Source organism: Falco peregrinus, chromosome 8, assembly GCF_023634155.1.
Source record: "Falco peregrinus isolate bFalPer1 chromosome 8, bFalPer1.pri, whole genome shotgun sequence".
NCBI lineage: Eukaryota > Metazoa > Chordata > Aves > Falconiformes > Falconidae > Falco > Falco peregrinus.
Genome location: NC_073728.1, coordinates 48086745 through 48104295, shown reverse-complemented (window position 1 = coordinate 48104295; position 17551 = coordinate 48086745). Strand labels below are relative to the sequence as shown.

Below are 17551 nucleotides of genomic sequence, written 5' to 3'. Positions count from 1 at the left end.
AATAATTAACTGGAGGCATTTGTTCATTGCAACTATTTCGTGATTCCAGAGCTGGTAATTATTTTCTGTAGACTAGGCTTAAAATCTGGTGTTATGGTTTCAGGCTGCTGAGTCTGATAGCCCTATTGACATAGGGGTCATTTGATTATTAAGAGTAATCTCCAAAAAGAAGTTTTACAATTAAACATATCCAATGTTTTGAAATATTCCAGCAGAGAGAAAATTATGCAGTGCTTTAGTAAACTATAAACCAATAAGCGTTTCAAACACAATTCTTTTGTTCAACCTCTGTCTTTGAGGTTTCTTTCAGCGACACCTCTTTAATACATTGTGCTGTCTCTTTAGACTTTAAAGCATTTGTATAAAATTATTTAAAGACTATTCAAAGCGTTTTTATAAGAATGGCCTTGAGTTTGATTGGACTACACAGCCTGTATTTACTTCATTCAGGTCACCTTGTTTCGTGTGTGGTACAAATAATTTACTGAAGAGATGGAGCCTTACAAAGAACTCTCTTCCCTGCCCCCCATCTGTAAAATTAATCTTGTGTTATCTTTTTGCTGAAGCTGAAGTATTTTCAGGTGCTCTCCTTGCTTGCTCTTTGTGCTGAATGCAGAATAACTTATTTAGCACGCTGAGACTTTCTGAAAATCTGACTGGAATGATAAAAGGTAAGAAGTAGAATCATAGAATGGTTTGGGTTGGAAAAGACTTTAAGGATCATCTAGTTCCAACTGCCCTGCCCATGGGCAGGGACACCTTCCACTAAACCAAAGCTCAAAGCTCCGTCCAACCTGGCCTTGAACACTTCCAATGATTGGGCATCCACAACTTCTCTGCACAGCCTGTGCCGGTGTCCTACCACCCTTATAGTGAAGAATTTCTTCCTTCTATCTAATCTAAAGCTACTCTCTTTCTGTTTAAAGCCATTACTCCTTGTCCTGTCACTGCATGCCCTTGTCCCTCTCCAGCTTTCTTGTAGCCCCCGTTAGGAAGTGGAAGGCTGCTATGAGGTGTCCCCAGAGCTTTCTCTTCTCTGGGCTGAACAACACCAACACTCTCACAAAAAAGAACTGCCTGCATCAATACTTATAATTATTCTTCCTGTGTTAAAATATTATCTAACTTCAAGCCACTTTGTAAATTTGGAGTCAGTCAGTTAACCCTAAATGCTATTTTTTCTGTTGTGGAAATTGCTAAAAGGAAAATTTCTGAATTGTTTTGTATGGCTTCTGAATATTCTAGAGACCCTGAACTGGTGGTGTTAAGTTTTTCCTAGTTTTGTAATAAGTAACTAAGGATAATTTGCTGATCAGACAGGTTAAGCAACAGGAATGATCTCGTTGCAGACATGGGAGTGTCCTACATTATCTTAAGACAAATGTTAAACCCTGATGCTATGTTGCTTTGACAATTTGTATCTTTGTTTAAACCTTTGTACCAAATGGCTGTGTGGAGAAAGATTGCATGAACTAGTTTTGTAACCGACATTTTATCAAAACTACCGTAAGCAAGAAACCACGATAACGGAAGAAGCTGAGGGGCGTACCGAAGATGTTGAAACCGACTTCCATGAAGGTAAAAGGAGCCGTTTAGCTTGCCTAAATTTGCGAGCCTTGGAGGAGCTGTGACTCCCCAGCCGCCCAGTGCACTGTTTTTGCTTTCCTACCTTAATAAATATTTAGTGAATTTATTTTGGACTCAATTTATAATTCAACTATAACAGTTTCCTTATTAAAACACACACACACAAACACAAACACCCAAACAAACAAAAAACCCACCAAAAACCAGCCAAACAAAAAGACAAAAAAACCCAAAAGAAAAAAAAAAAAACCCACCCAAAAGGTAGTAACAAAGTACCAGCTACTCAGCTGGAAAGTATTTTGTTATCAAGTGTAGTGGGTTTATGCAATGAGTGAGGAATCTTCAGGGACCAGAGTCGTCTTTGTGTTAACTGCCCTGTTGCTGCTTTGAGGATGAGGTAATAAAAATAGCACCAGTTAGCAGGATACTTAAATCAAAGCTGCCAGAGGTAGCCAGAAAGTATCTGCTATTGTTTACGTACATTAAGAAGATGCTGGTGACTAAGGGGTAGCTGCTTAGCAAATCGGTGGCCATAGGCTCCTCTTAAGCTGCCATTGTTGCTACCTTATTGAAGGTGGAAAACAGTGATCTTACTAAAAGCTGATGAAAACTGAATCTGTCTCATCCAGAATTATAGCCTCTGGTTTATGGGAAAAGCTTTGTTTTACAACCTTTTGCAATAGTTGTGTGGGTGGTGTGTTTTGTTGTTTGTGGTTGGGTTTTTTTCCCCTAGAAAAAATGCTAGTTCCCTCAAGTATAGTGCTGGAGCTTTTGTTCTTTTTCATCTTCCAACAGTAGAATCACCAGGTCCAAGCCTTATTTGGCATCAAGGAGAAAAACTATTCCTAAGAGTCTGTGCCCAGCACTTGAAAATTAGGACTTTTAATAGTTTCAGCAAAACAATATTATTCATATGACATATAAAGGGCTTGCACAACTGAAGTATTCATCAGGGTCTAAAAATCTGTCCCTGTTCCCTATGTTCCCTGTCTTTCTGGTCGACTCAAGCACTACTGTGGTCTGAGCATCAATGCTGGTGAAAGCTGTGTGTAGTCAAACAGATTTGAGGTATGAATTTAATCTCCAGCTGCTTATACTTCCACTTCTCTTCTCCTGGCAGGAGTCTTAATGCTGTCGTATGTACCTTGAGCATCTGCTCTGCCTTGAAAAAGTGGATTGTGTACATCTGTCACTGCGATAGTCACTGTATTGAAGCACTTCTCATAGGAAGTGTTTTGCTGGATCTCAGAAAAATAGCATCTTATTTATCGGATATTTTATAGACTTGATGGTATAATCCAATAATATTAAAAAAAACACCAAACACACACAAAAAAAAAAAAAAAACAAACCAAAAAATCCAAACGAAAAAAACAAAAACCACCTACCCAACAACGAAACAAAAAGCCCTAAAGGCTATATAGCTTCCTTGTGTGCTGCTCTAAGAAGCATAGAGTATTATTAAAACTTCACTCTCTAGCAAATTACAACTTTTGCAGATGGAAGAAGGATAGAAAAATGTTTACAAAAGGCCAAGAATAATTCAGCAACATGGCACAATGTTAAAACATTTAGTTCTGACTTTAAGAGAAAGTGAAACTGTAAAGGAAAAAGAGTATCTATGACTTCAACGTTAAACTTTTTCAGAAATGTGGAAAATAACGAGTATTTATACATGGGCAAATTGTTATTATAAAAGAACCGTTCTGTAGTGCCTATATATTTTGTGTGTTTGTTTTCTACATTATAATATTTGGCTTTTTGAATTTAAACACCCTTTTTAATTTGGGTGAAAGAGAGGCTGGTTGGTGAGAGTCCAAGACAATGCAGTTTCTGAACTTGCATCTAGTTTTTCCCCTGAACTGGCTGTTTTCACTTGGAATATCTCCTGCCCTAATAGGAAATGTTGCTATATTGGAGAACAAAATTTGTGGAAGGTTTTTCTTCATGTTTTTGCAATGTTGTACATGTTGGAGGGAAATAATTGTTTTCATGCGATAATCAACTCTATTTGTGGTAGACGTAAATCTGGAGACACAGCTTGCACTGAATAAATCTTCATCTACTTCTATCAGGGATAACTATGAACAGGGAGGCGAGGAGGGTGGCTTTAGGGAGTAGTCTCAGGAAGCCAAGGTAGGAGTTGGAAGCAGGAGCTCCCAGTCTTCATGCTGAGTTCTGAGCTTAGCAAAATCAAGAGCTTCTGTACTTCAAGGACAAATTACTGACCCATGAGTTAGCAATGGGGACTGCTGCTAAATATCCAACCTTCATTTTTCTCTGCTGAGCTGAGAGAGGAGCAAGGTGGCAGGGGTACCGGTTTGCTGGACTGAGTATAAAGTAGTCATGAACAAGTTTTAGTTTGCAAACTGAAGGCTTTTGCTTTTCAGCAGTAGTTTAAAAATATGGAGTAAAGCTTTGAAAGAACCTTTTAAATAAACTGCTTTGTCTTATTTGCAGCTAGCTTGTTCACCTCCTTTGGTACCAGTACAATGCATTAGGTTCAACAGGTATCCTCTCTGCCTTTTTATTTTTAAGCAGTTACCACAGTCCTGCCTTAGCTTTTGGTGAACTAATAAACCAGGGTCTCTTCCCCTTGCCATCCTGTTGGCAAATGCTTTTGGTCACCCAAAACGCCTGTACCTGTCAGCTGCACTTTCACTTTCCTGAATGAGAAAGATTAGAATCATATATACACACAGCTTCAGATGCATTTCATAGAAGTGTTGTATGAAGCTGTAAATACCTTCCTGTTTCTTGTGGAAATAATTCTCCTCCTATATTCATTTTTTAGTTTAGGCTTTTTTTTTCTTTTTTTTTTTTACAGCACCACTGACACTGTGTGACTCTTAAGCACTAGAGCTTGTCATTTTTCCTCTTGTAGATTTCTAATAGATAACCATCTAGACTTTTCATGTTGAACGAGTGTTACTGATATTAATAACTGCTGTTTTATACTATCTTGGTCTAATTTTGGTTTGATGATCATGATGAAAAGCAAACTCTTGATGCTGTTCCATTAGTAATGTTGGAAAATGAATGTGGTGGCTTAATATTTCAGCCTTCCTCTTTCTCACAATAGAGAATTGTGCCACATTAATGAGAATAATTTTTTTCCACTAGAGTTTAATGGATTTAAATTTGCACCTAAGCCCTGAAATTTTCCTATGAATGATAGCTACCAAGTGGTTCATCAGGAATGTGACAAAAAATTTTTTATTAGCTATGTCTCAAGTGCCAGTCAAATACAGCATATAGGAAGTAGCTTGTGTTCCTCCTGTGTCCAGTAGCAATTTGGAAATTGTCTGAGGGAAACAGTTATTTTCAGAGAACAGAAAATGTATCTATGCATGCATCAGAGCATTCCTAAGAGTTGGCACTAGAAACAAAGATGTCTCCATTGTGAAATATCCTTGTGCTAAATATGGAAACTTCTGTCCTTAGGTTATATTACAGTGTTTAGTAAGACATCATGGATGTTTCAGACTACATAATTGTGTTTTTCATATTGTGACTTCCCTTCCTTAACAGTTTTATGATACATGCAAGTGGTAGGCAGATGGTCTTCCTTGAGTGGTACACTTTGTAAAAAGTAAAGCAAGGTGAAGATTTGAGTTAAATACAAAAACTTCTAATATAAACTTCTTTACCATACCCTGTGTTTTGTGGATATATTTAAATACATACAATTGGTGTTAAATGTTTAGAGTGCAAACTTTGTAGTGTCTGCGTATGTATATTTTGTTTTTAGGTGGTTCTCCCCTCTCCCCTTTCCCAAAAGCAGAGACATCCATGATGATAAATACCTTTTTGGACCATAGCAAAACTTCTTTATCAACAGACAAGAAGACTATGCCATGAATACACACTATATTGGTAATTAAGTATATAAAACATGTGTCTGCAGTGATGATATATGTGGATCTGGCACCAATTGTTATCAACCAGACAGAAAATTAGGACCACGTCTAAAACATGGAACAAGAGTTTAGTAGTAAACTTAAGTTGTAGCTCTGTAAAGCTACTCTACCGCAGAAAGTCCAAGGAAACAATAGGCAGTAACTCGGTCTGCGTTCTTATGAGGTATTTTCAGGCATTCCTGGTGTCCTGGTTTCGGCTGGGATGGACTTAAATTTCTTCTTAGTAGCTAGTACAGTACTGTGTTTTGGCTATGATGTGAGAACAATGTTGATAATGCACTGATGTTTTCAGTTGTTCCTGGATAATTTTTATACAAAGTCAAGAATTTTTTGGTTTTTTGGGCCGTGCCAGCCAGAGGGCTGGAGAGGCACAAGAGACTGAGAAGGGACACAGTGAGGACAGCTGACCTGAACCAGCCATAGAGGTATTCCATGCCATGGGACGTCATGCTTGGTATAGAAACTTGGAGGGTTAGCTGGGGGGGGTCGTTGCTCAGGGACTGCTTGAGCATCAGTTAGCAGGTGGCGAGCAGTTGTACTGTGCATCACTTGTTTTCCTTTCTCCCTTTTCCTTTGGATTTTGTCCTTTTCCCCAACTTTCCATTATAATTGTTGTTATTATTGTTATTATTATTGCTCTTACCTTTTTATTCTGTTTAAATTATTAAATCTTATTTCAGCCCTTGAGTTCTACATTCCTTTCCGGTTCTCCTCCCCACCCCTCTGGGTGCAGGGGAGTGAGCAAGCGGCTGGGTGGTACTTTGTTACTGGCCAGGATTAAACCACGACACCTGGGAATCAGTTTTATATTTTGTCTTCATGTAATGGATTACCATCCATAGTGATTCAGTTTTCTGGAATGCCTACCCTTGGATTGATACCTGATGTATTAAAAGTCACACAATGCAGATAAACAGGCAGAACAAAGCCGCTTTAATATCTTGCAAGGATCTCTGATAGATATTTATGTTCTACTGCCGAGCAGAAAGAACAGAAAAATACTGACTAATTTTTACTAGAACAATAATCAGGCATCCACCTGTAAACATGAGTGTAGGCCAAAGGAAAGCAAAAAGGAGGCCTTTTGGGGGATAAAGTCTGCTTAAAATGACATTGGTCTGCGTTCCTCCTGGGTCATAGTAGCACGGGAAAGTCTGGTATTTTTTGAAATTGCTTGCAATTATTTCTATTCGTGCTTTAACTTCTTTAGAGTTCTCCGACTTGCCTGGGACGTACGAACACTGGAATAAGAAATCAAGGTGATTCATTATAATGGATACTCACAATTCAAGGTTTGTAGTTAAGCCAAATTGAGTAAAACAAACATGCTAGTACTGACAAAAACTCGTGTGGTTTGGCTAGTATCCAGGGTAATCATCTTGGTTTCCTTATGCACATAACCCATTTGCCATGCTTCACTGTTTCTGTCAGTGTGTCTATGCCCCCAGTCTGCAGTTTTGCAGATTGGAGTAATGTTGGAAACCAGTAGTACATATGTGCTTGAACTAAAACCGCAGTCTTTGAGACTGTCACTTCATTATTGCAGTGCCAAGTTTGGATTCCTAACAGAGCTTGTAGGCACTACCACAGCAGAAATGTGTTAATTGTGCAGAAATTCACAACTGGCTTGTCAGTGTGCAGAAAAATGAAGTTGCTGTACTCTGCACCTCTGGTTGTAAGTAGCAGGAAAAATAAGAGAGAGGCATGGCTGTTGGCAGCTTTCTACTTATCCTTGCAATGCAGAACTATCTTGACCTGTAGTAATAATGCAAAGTTATTTATACTTCAGTGGATATACTAATAGACTTCAAAGCAGTCTTTTTGTTGCTGTAATTCATAACAGTTTCTTTTATGCAACACTATTTTGCATACATAATAATGCTTAGGTGTCTTAAGATGGAAACTGGCCAAGGCAGAAAGGGTATGGTTCCCAACCTGAAGGTTTGTACTTGCAATAATGTAAACAGTAGGTAGGAAATCAGCTAATGGCTGCCTCTTGCAGTGAGCAAGGCTCTCATTTCAATCTACAGCAGATAATTTCTCCTTTGCCACTTCATTATATGTAGCTTTTCCTGAGATAGTTACTATAAAGACAGACATTAGCTAGCAAAATTTTCTTCATTTCAGTGTTTTATGCTACCAGGTTTGCACTGTGTGAAACTAATCTATATAATTTCTTTAAGAAGATGAACACTTGTAGTCTGAGGATGTTTGTTTTGGATTCTGAAAGTGCTTCAGTCTTGGGCATCCAAGATCTGAATTTCATTTTATGTCCCCTTAGAGAGAGTGTTGAGCAGCAGTAAGGTCTCTGAAATACTTCTGCTATTGGTACTGAACTGAACCTGACCTTCCTTGGACAGCATACTTGTTAGAGAGGTTCTGGTTGTGGGGGAGCAAGCCTAAAGATGTTGAGCTCTTTGATTCCCAAGGAGAAATAGTGGCAGGAACAAAACAATAACATCCTCCTTCCCCCCCCTTCCCTAATTTTTCACACACCTCTAAAGCCAGATTAATACTGTGCACCCACATTTCTGTCCCACCCATGGTCTACAATCATCCTCTGGGGAAGAGATTGCTAAAACAACTGGCCAAGGGACCTCTACTGTGATACGCAGCGCCTCTGCATTACACAGGTGCTTCCCACAGCATCACTCTCTTCTCCGTGACTCCAGGTTTCTGCTGCCATACTGGCCAGAAAGAGTTACAAACCAAACCAAGGACAAACAAGTTTTCTGGGTGATCGTCTTCCAAAATTATGGATTTGTTTCTCCTTTCTGTCTAAAATGTGCATGATTTCAGATGTTCCCAACAGCACCCTTATTTCCCCTTTCTTGGCTTTATTTCCTGCTTGATACCACCCACCTATAAAATAGAAGTACAACTGGTATTTGTGCTCTCGCTTTGGACAGTTTTTAACTTCAGGTCTCTCTTGTGATAATTCAACAAGCAAGTGAGCAAACCACAGTTTATGAACTATTTCTTACCAGTGGTCTTTAGCTGGGAGACTTATGTATTTTTAAATGTTCATGAATGTTAAACATTCATGTTTGTTTACTGTAATTCCTTAACAAGTATTAACTTAATGTTTGATGTAATGTTTAAAAGATTTTTTTTTTTTAAAGTGTTATTTCTGGAATGTTTTAAAAATGCCTTGGTCTAAGCATGGATGTGAAAACATGAACAACAAATGCTTTTACTATGCTTCTTGGTTTAAAAACAATCACCCCTTCTCCTCAAAGTTGCCAGCCAGCAGCAAAGAGTGATTATTCAGTCTCTGTTGCAAGTACCTTAGGGTTTCTTTCCAGTGTATCTTCAGTCTGATACAGCATCACCTCTTGTCCTGAGGCTGTCAGATTTACCCACACCTGCAGGCAGGGGTAAGGAAAGGTATCCCCATCCTCTGAGCCTTCGCTGTTTGGGCAGAGTGCTTTATCCTTGATGTTGGCTTTGAGTACCTGGCACACACTTTCTGTTGTCCACACACTACAAAACCAAAACAAAAAGTGTTGCTTTTAAATGTGTTGACAGCGTATGTTATGGGCCACATGCTGGAGATACATCTGTGTGTGCCAGCTGTAGGTGTGGTACGGGTGAACTCACGGCTGCTCCCTTCTGGGGCCCTGCACTTTGCCTTCCCTGAACTGACGGCTGGGCCAGGGGAAATGGCGCCATAGGAAGGCGGTTCTTTTGTTGCTGTTTGTTACACGTTCTGTGGTTTGAAGTCAGATTCTAACCTCATCTGTAATCAGCTTCAAGTGTTATTCGAGAAAGAAAAATTAATATGGATTTTAATGTTTGGTAGTAAATATTTGGAAGCACGGTACACTTGATGTCTCAGAAATATTTTGACTAATCTCACTCAATTCTCAGAACTCAGATTAGCTCCCATGTTTCCTCTGCCTTTTCTTCCTTATGCGAACCTTTTGCATGAATAAGTAGCAGGGTTCTGTCGGACAAAAGTGGTTTTGGTGTTTTTTTTTTTTTGGGGGGGGGGGGGTGTTTGTTTTTTCTGTTGCTTATCCCTTTTTCTCAAGGATTACTGTTAGCATACCAGCTTTTGCTTACAGCAGTACACTTCAGTGGCAAAAAAAAGTAAACAAATAGTCTCACTCAAGTTCTTAAACTAATCTTTTTACATGCAAATATATTTTGTAATGTAATCAGGAGGCTGGAAAATAAATAAGCGTAAATTACTGTTTTAAAGATAATGTTTTTCAAATGTTTTTGAGCTTAAAGGTGCGCTTAGTAAGAAGAATGAGATGGATGTACTTTATCAAAATCTTCAAGCATGAAAAACTGAGCTGCACTCTTGTTGCTTTGTTTTGTTGCAAATTGATTTTGTGTGTGGAGACAGAACTTGCAAAACAAAATAAAAATATGAGTAACAGTAACTTAATCAGCATTCATTGTATTCTGCAACATTTGCTGTGGTAGACTGGGCTGTTGGAGGATGGTTGATTTGGAAATAAGCTACTGATTCTCAACTGAACAATTTTACTGTGACTTTTATGCTCAGGTTTTTATAGTTTTATTAAAAAACACACACCCTCCTGCACATGGAAAAGCTTTTTTAAATTATTTTTTTAATTATTGTTAATCCAAGATTTAGTTTTCCGTTATTGAGCTTTGATAGTCATGGCTGGTTTTTATTTTACATGTTTTCATAGTAAATGTTTTGTTTTAGTCCAAGGGTCCTCAAACTTTTTAACCAGGGGGCCGGCGCACGGATGAAGTGGCAGGCAGTCATCTGCGACTGCTTGGTTCCCCCCCAACCCCCGGTGGGGGGGCGGGGGGGTTCTGTAAATACCAGGGGCCGGATTGAGGACCCTGGGGGGCTGTATCCAGCCCGCGGGCCGTAGTTTGAGGACCCCTGGTTTAGTCTATTCTTACTCTGGCTCTGAAGGTGATCATTCCCTCTTTCTTTTGCTTACCTGTGAATGCTCAATGACTTCTTGGCTCACCTATTTCTTTCTTGTTTCTTCTGTCTTAAATTCTTATGAGCTCTTCAAGAACATACTGTTTATTTATTGTACAACATACTACCATGTATTTTGGCGCTGTTTCAATAATTGTATTTGACAGGAAAAAGAAATAGCTTTGTATTCATAAGCAAATGTCTGTCATTACCTTTTAGTGTAGAATGGCACAATGGTGATCCCAATAAAAAAGTACATCATCGTGGAGCACGCAACCATTCCCAGTCCCAGGCACAGGGCTCTTGTCTCCCCTCGCTTCTGTGCAGTCACCAACTTTTTTCCCAACATGATTTAGAGTTGTGTAATCTGAACAATCTCTTCCTGGTATAAAACAAAATAGAGAAAGGAGAGGGAAAACGGGACTAGGATTGGCTATAAGTATCGCAGTTCTGTAATAAGTTTCTGGAATATAATGTATCCCATGGAGGAACAGTCCATTTTTTCAAAAAATAGATTTTTTCAAAAAAAGTTACAGTGTCTTTTATTATCAGTAGACTTCCTTTTTACTTTCTGATATTTACCATATAGTACTCCAAAATGTATGTGTGTGTGGAGGATGGGAGTTAAGGGTAGGAAAACCTGATTATCTTGTGGGAGAGTTCTGTTAACAGCCTGATTGTCCTCAGCCTTAATTCCATCTTTTTTACGTCGTTGCTTCTCTGAAGTAAGAGGTATTGTGTTGTGTATTGGTAAAGGCTGCATGAAGGGAAAATCTTCCCACAGCAGAATCCTTTTTACGTTATGTCTTTTGTTCTGGATTAGTCTGAAAGGGGTTGTCTTATTTCGAAAGAGCTGAAATAATTTAAAATTTAGCATTTGAGAGGCTGGGTTCTGACTTCTGCATGTTTGTTGTTTGGCCTTGCCTGTTCAAGGATGCTGAAAACTTGATGTCCTGTCAAATAGTGGAGAAAAGCTGTGTTTTCTAGATGTGATGCCACCAAACACGATGCAATAGGATTAGAAAAAAGAGCAGTTAAACCTGCTGTATTTCTCACCATAAGTACGGGGTCAGGACTGCTGCTGGCACTAACGGGAGAGTGCAAACTGCAAAATGTTGGTGTAACACCAGGGGAACATTCAATCAGAGCTGTCTGAACCTGAGCTCAGGAGAGCCTGGCATTTCCCCCCAGCTCCCTTGCCAAATAGCATTTTAAATTATCTTGCTAATGTTTTGATAAAGAGAATCTGAAAATAATTGCTGTGAATCCATAAGCCATTAAATCATTACAACTGATAGAAAGGATTAATACATAAATGAGGATAAAATTCACAGAGTTCAGCCTATCACCAGAATCTGTTGAACTGACAGCTGTTAACTGAAGGTTCATGAGGTTCTGTTTTTTCCAAGAAAACATGGTGCAAGCCATAGTTATGGCAAATGACAAGACTGGCACGATTTTGGGTTTTTTAGGGGGGAGAAGGGACAAGAGCAGAGCAGAAAGAGAAAGGGAGACTATATTACATACATGCATGTGAGAACAGGACTGAAACCTGTTTAGGCAAGACGATGCCCAGCTTCATGCTTTAGCTGGTGCATTTTCAGGATTTCAGCTTCAGGTATGTGCAACTATTTAGTATTTACCCTTACTGGCTGGCCTTCAGGACAGCGTGGTCTCTACCAATGTTCAGCTAAGCAATGGAGCAAATGCCAAGACTTAGGTTTAGATACCGTATAAGACAAATACAAGCCAAAGCTAGCGAATGGGTTCTTAATGTTAACCATGAGTAAATGGTCTCCAGCTACCCCAGGCTGGCAGAGCTGTGGTGTTATCGGGGTGGGGAACAAGACTGAATTCTGTGAAAGACAAGATAATGACACCATCAGTTGTCAAAAGAAAAAATGTGAATATAATCTGAGTTTTGCTTTCTTTTCTGTTATTTTTGGTTTTCACTGGTAAAAGTGCCTTACTTTGACTGTTTAAATGTTCAAAAATTTGAACGTTGAAATATTACTGATTTTAGACTACTATAACACCTGAATGTTAGTGTTATTAACAATAAAAATATAGATCTCTATGGACAGTAAAACAGCTTTCATACAGCATAACTCAAGGCTAGTTACAGAATTTTTTAAGTATCTATTTTGAAGTTGCTGGTACATGATGTCAAAATGAAAGGCTGTTTTGAGTTGTCCCTAGGAACAAAAGGAGTTTTTGTTTGAATATTGAATTTTTTCCAGTTCCATATTTCATTCCACTTTAAATAAAACATCAATATACACTGTGAATTTTACAGACAGCATTTTTAAGGGAATTATTTTTCTGATGATCATGTGTAATTCACTGGCATTTTAAGAAGTAAGGAAATTGCCATAAGATGAACCTTACCTGCTTACTGGCATTTGAGTTTAATACAGAATGTGAGCAAATGCCCTTAATAAGGCTGTATTCTGTTTTTCTTGGTCTGTGGGGCTATAATAGAACATGTGGCATCAAGCACTGTCAGTGTGCTCGCACTGTGTCTGCATACTTGTGTATAACCATGCACAGATGCATGTGCACCTTGCAAGGAAACTTGGGTGAATGTCAGTAGTGGCTATTCCTTGGAAACTTCTCTCATTTCTTTTAGTTCTGTGAGGGCAAAGTGGAAATAGCACTTTCAAAAAACCAATGAAGTCTGAAATAATAAAAATATTGGAACATTGTACAACTTGGTATTAAACTGACTCTTTTACTTATTGTCCAGCTTGGTCAGAGGGGAAAATGGAACAAAGGAACATCATCAGTCCTGGAGCATGGGCCCTGAGTCTGTGTGTACCTGAGTGGCAATTCCTTATATCACAGTGGGAAGCTGCTAATAGGCGAGCGAAAACCTGTGTTGTTAGCAAGAAATTCTTAGATGCAGTAACAATTACTCATCTTTCATTAGTTCTGTGGGAAAATGAAAAAGTGAATGATTGGTACTGCCACCATGACTTATGGAAAACTTCTAGTGGCCTTGTGCTGTTAATGTCTTGAATTTTAGATGAACCATAATCTTTATATAGCTGTCCCAGTTATGCTGAGAAATAGTGGGGTAATCAGACCACTTATTACATAGAAAACAAGAACTGTGGGTCAATTAACCAAAGAATTAACAAGAAATGTAATTACCCCACCAGTCTGAATGTCAGCCACATATGCAGCAGAAGTACTAGTAAGCTCATCCCTCCTAATCATTGTAAACTGCCAGACTACCTCTTTAAGACACATAAAGAATTTGTATGTGTAAATTGGAAATTTTAACAAGTGGCCAAGAGGTTTTCCAAGTATTATGTGCAGTGTTGTTCCCCTTCCTGAGGCTAGCCCCAGGCTGCCTGACCCTTGTTCACTGCGTGGGCTGCTAGGTGATCCTGTTTGCCTCAGCTTCCCCAGTTCAGATTTCTGCTTGACACCAAAGAGAATAAGGACATATAAATTATGCAGAGAATGTTAACAAGAAAGATTCATCTAAAAATATCTCGCTGAGGCCTCCTGTAAACATTAAAAAATAACCTACTAGGTCTTCAGACAGTGTAAATCAGAGGTGCTCATGTCACTGTTGTGTTGCTGAACCAGATTACTGTGAATGCAGTCCCTAAAACTGAAATATGTGCTTTCTGATGCTTTTTTTTTATGATTTAAAATTCAGAAGACCAGAAAAATCTGTAGCGCTATTTCATGTATGTACAGAATAATTTAAGAGGAAGCACAAGTCAGTGAAGGAAACTCCGTGTGCATTTTTTTTCTTTTCATATATAAATCTTACGTTCTTGTGCTGAACATCCTGCATTTTCTGGCTTGAGGACAAAACAAGGTGCATGCATATAGAAAAATGTATTCATTTGGAATTTCCCCATTGTTCAAAAGGTTAAGTTTTTTCAGATTAAAAATTCTTCTGTCTCCTAGCTCTGTCAGTGTATATTAGGAGGAATGTTCAAAGAGCTAATTAAGTGTTTCTTCAGACAAAATCATTACATCTTTGAAAAATGAAGCACTGCAGAGCACTTGATTGGCCCAGGAAGTTTCTGAGCATATTTGAATTGGTAGATATTGAAGTGTGTAATGTGGGTTTTAGCCTGGCCTTCAAGAGTAAATCTAAATGTATCTTTTGCATAGAAGATTGTGGGGTGCCTCCATAATTATTAGGAAAATATAAGCTCCAAATCTTTTCATAATGTTCCTTCTCCCTAATCTTCTTCTTCAGTCTAGTTAAATTATACAGTACATTAGCTGTGCAATTTCAATGTATAATCACTGCATTGACAGCTGCTGGTGATAATCCTAGGGATACCATCTGCTCAAGTTTGGAATAGTCCCCTATTTTGATTAGTAGACATGTTTGATACTTAGCAGGAAGTCTCTGACGCCTCCTCCCCCCATCTCAAGGAGTTTCCAGTGTGTGACCTCCACTAGTTAGCTTGAGAGAGGACTCATTCAGTTCCAGGCTGCTCTTAACTTGGGTATCACAGTATTGGTAGCAGTGATGAATGAATCTTGCTTGCTTGCAGAAGGAAGGGTGCTAAACCCTTATCACAAATTTAAGTTGGGAATAGATATTAAACAGTGAGCTAGTATTTTTTTTTCAGCTGATTTATCGTATACCATATGGTGAACTTGCAGTGAGCATTATGTTTTGCTTTCAGATGAGCATCAAGTGCTAATACCACATTACACCCAGAATGATGCAAGTCATCCACCTCCCTAAAGTGATGAGTTTTTAAACAGGCCTGGACCCTTTGGCCTCTACTACCTCTGCATACAAATAGCCACCTTGTTTTCCCTTATCAAGTGTCAACTTAACAGCCACCTTGTTTTATTCTCAGAACATGTTGTGTGGACAACATGAAAATTGATGGCTTTGCTGGGTGTGTAAAAGGAGCATAGTATTCATTGCCAGTTTATTGGCCAAGTGCTTTGTGTGGGGACCAGAAGGCAACCATAATTTTTAGATCTATAAATATGAGCTCTGTTCTGGTTATGCTACTGTGGCAGAGCAGCACAGCTTACACATTTACTGCTGTCTTTGAGTAGAATTAGTTTGATCACTCACACTTGCCTACCTGTTTCCATATCCATCTACTTAGATTCTTCCTTTCTGTTTCAAACCTGCCTCATCCTTTTCTCATCTGTTACCCCACCGCTTACACCCTGGACAAGGGACCTGAAGTTGAAACTACACTTGTGTTGGCACTTGCTTCCCCTCTCCCTGCCCTCTATTTCCTACCCTAGCATTTATATGCATCTCTTGCTGGTAACAGATCTGCCTTTGCCAGGGATGCTGGGGCCAGGGGACAGTGGTTTTTGTTCATTGCAAACTTATAAGAACCCATTACTGAAAAAGCATTCTGGGCATCTGGGACCACGAATCCTCTGAGTGTTACAGAATAAGGTGACGCTGAACCTCAATGGAAATCTGCACAGAAAAGATTTTGCCACGTACTCATAGTTGCCTTGGAAACCTGAAGCAGCAATATTTTGACTATGTAAAATGGTACAACCACATATATTTTATGAAATATGCTGTATCTTTTTGCTCTATTAATGTTTATCTGATGTAATAACTAGAGTGAATTAAAGAAGTTAGCTTTTTTGTTTAAAAATCTGTACAGTTGTTTAAGAATAAATCTGTTAGCTTTTTAACCTGGTTGTTCTTAAAAAAAAAAAAAAAAGGCAAAAACAACCCAGAAAAAGAGAGTTAATTGCTCAGTTCAGCAGTTCTAAAACCTGTCTGGAGTGCTTCTTTTGGATTCTGTGCAGTATAGGGCTGCACAGAATGGATCAATTTAACAATAGATTTCATGGAAGCCTGGAAGCATTCAAATGCCTGGTTTCTCTAACTTAGAGGTAGGCAAGCACAGCCTCTAAAGAAATGCTGAACACCCAAAGCCATGAAACTCCTAAGAGTAAAGGTGTGTTAACCATTAAAATTAATAAAAGCTATGATCCCATATGAACTGCAGACTCCTGATTTGTGAAATTATACAGTTATCTTTGCTAATAATTGTGGAGAATTATCAGATTGCATCCAGTTACAAAAGAGAACAACTTAACTTTTCTGTAGCCTGTGGGTTATCTGTGCTGTCCTCTACAGTGCTGCAGATTCAGAAAGATTGTTGCTTCCAAAACCACTGTACTTCTCAAAACCCAGAGCTATTGCATGTTCCCAAGGAAAAATTCCTGCTTGGAAATATACTTACCGATTTTGATGAAATGCTTCTTTCTTTGATGAAAAACTTCTGTTACATGATGGACTTGGAATAGTAGTAGAACTTAAAGCTGAAAGGGATTTTTATGTTTTGTTTTTTTCTTTTTTTCCTTTCCTGTACTTCTCTGGGTTTGCTTTGCTGTGGCTGAACTCCTAACTTGGTTCCACTATTACAAAGCTTTCTGTAACCATAAATGGTAAGGTATGAAAGAACACTGTCCTTTTTGAGATTAATTGCTGAAAACCAGGAAGCCACAATACTAAGACCCACTACAGCTGAAGAAACTGAGAATTCTTATACCCTAAGGCCCCTTTACCACAGATCCCGGTGGATTTGTCTTAAGCAATGGTTCTGCTCCTTTTGTACAGCTTTTTAGTTTAGAAATCTGATAGGTCTTTTGGGTAAGTTTTAAGGAATTGACTGTACCAATGACCACTGATACAGATTCTTAATTCTTCATACCTAAGCTATTGACAGCAGTGTATGAATGTTTTGTTCCCACTAGTTTTGGTCAGTTTGTACGCAACAGATGCTAAAATTCTGTCTGTACAGCAGACCTCTGTAGACAAGAACAAAGCATCCATCATGCCATAGATATGTTAATGTCCAGCATGTTCCTCTAGCCAAAAAGCCAACTTTGTTTCTGGGACTTATAAACAGATGACTCCTAACACAGATCTTCAGAGAAGAGCTAAAATAATTTTTTTGAGAGAGAGAAAGAGAGAGGAAAATTCTCTTATTGGGAGACTAAAGGAGCTGAAACAAGATAATCTACTATAAAGCATTAAGAGTGTTCTGAGCAATGTAAACAAGGGTAGGATCCCCTCCATCCTGCTTTAGGCATCTAATAATTAGCTGTTTTATCTTAAGGCGATCTTCTGGGTTTACTTTTGGTAAAAGAT

The 17551-nt window shown here is 38.7% G+C and overlaps 2 protein-coding genes across 2 annotated transcripts in view; one reads left to right on the top strand and one right to left on the bottom strand.

Moving 5' to 3' along the window:
• KCNIP1 (potassium voltage-gated channel interacting protein 1) overlaps nucleotides 1–17551 on the top strand; it is a 436627-nt gene that overhangs the window by 28306 nt on the left and 390770 nt on the right. The gene's annotated exons all lie outside the window — the stretch shown is intronic.
• KCNMB1 (potassium calcium-activated channel subfamily M regulatory beta subunit 1) lies at nucleotides 1690–16831 on the bottom strand. Its single transcript, XM_005232366.3, has 4 exons — nucleotides 16641–16831; nucleotides 10635–10804; nucleotides 8795–8990; nucleotides 1690–6748 (listed from the first exon to the last, which is right to left on the bottom strand). The coding sequence occupies exons 2-4, from the start codon at nucleotides 10769–10771 to the stop codon at nucleotides 6479–6481; spliced, it is 603 nt and encodes a 200-aa protein (XP_005232423.1). The 5' UTR covers nucleotides 10772–10804; nucleotides 16641–16831; the 3' UTR covers nucleotides 1690–6478.

Coding starts and splice junctions, on each gene's coding strand:
- KCNMB1 (XM_005232366.3), bottom strand. CDS start 10,771: ATGTTGGGAAAAAAGTTGGTGACTGCACAGAAGCGAGGGGAGACAAGA. Junction 8,991..10,634: donor GTGCCATTCTACACTAAAAG/GTAATGACAGAC, acceptor TTGGTTTTGTAG/TGTGTGGACAACAGAAAGTG. Junction 6,749..8,794: donor CACTGGAAAGAAACCCTAAG/GTACTTGCAACA, acceptor TTCTTATTCCAG/TGTTCGTACGTCCCAGGCAA.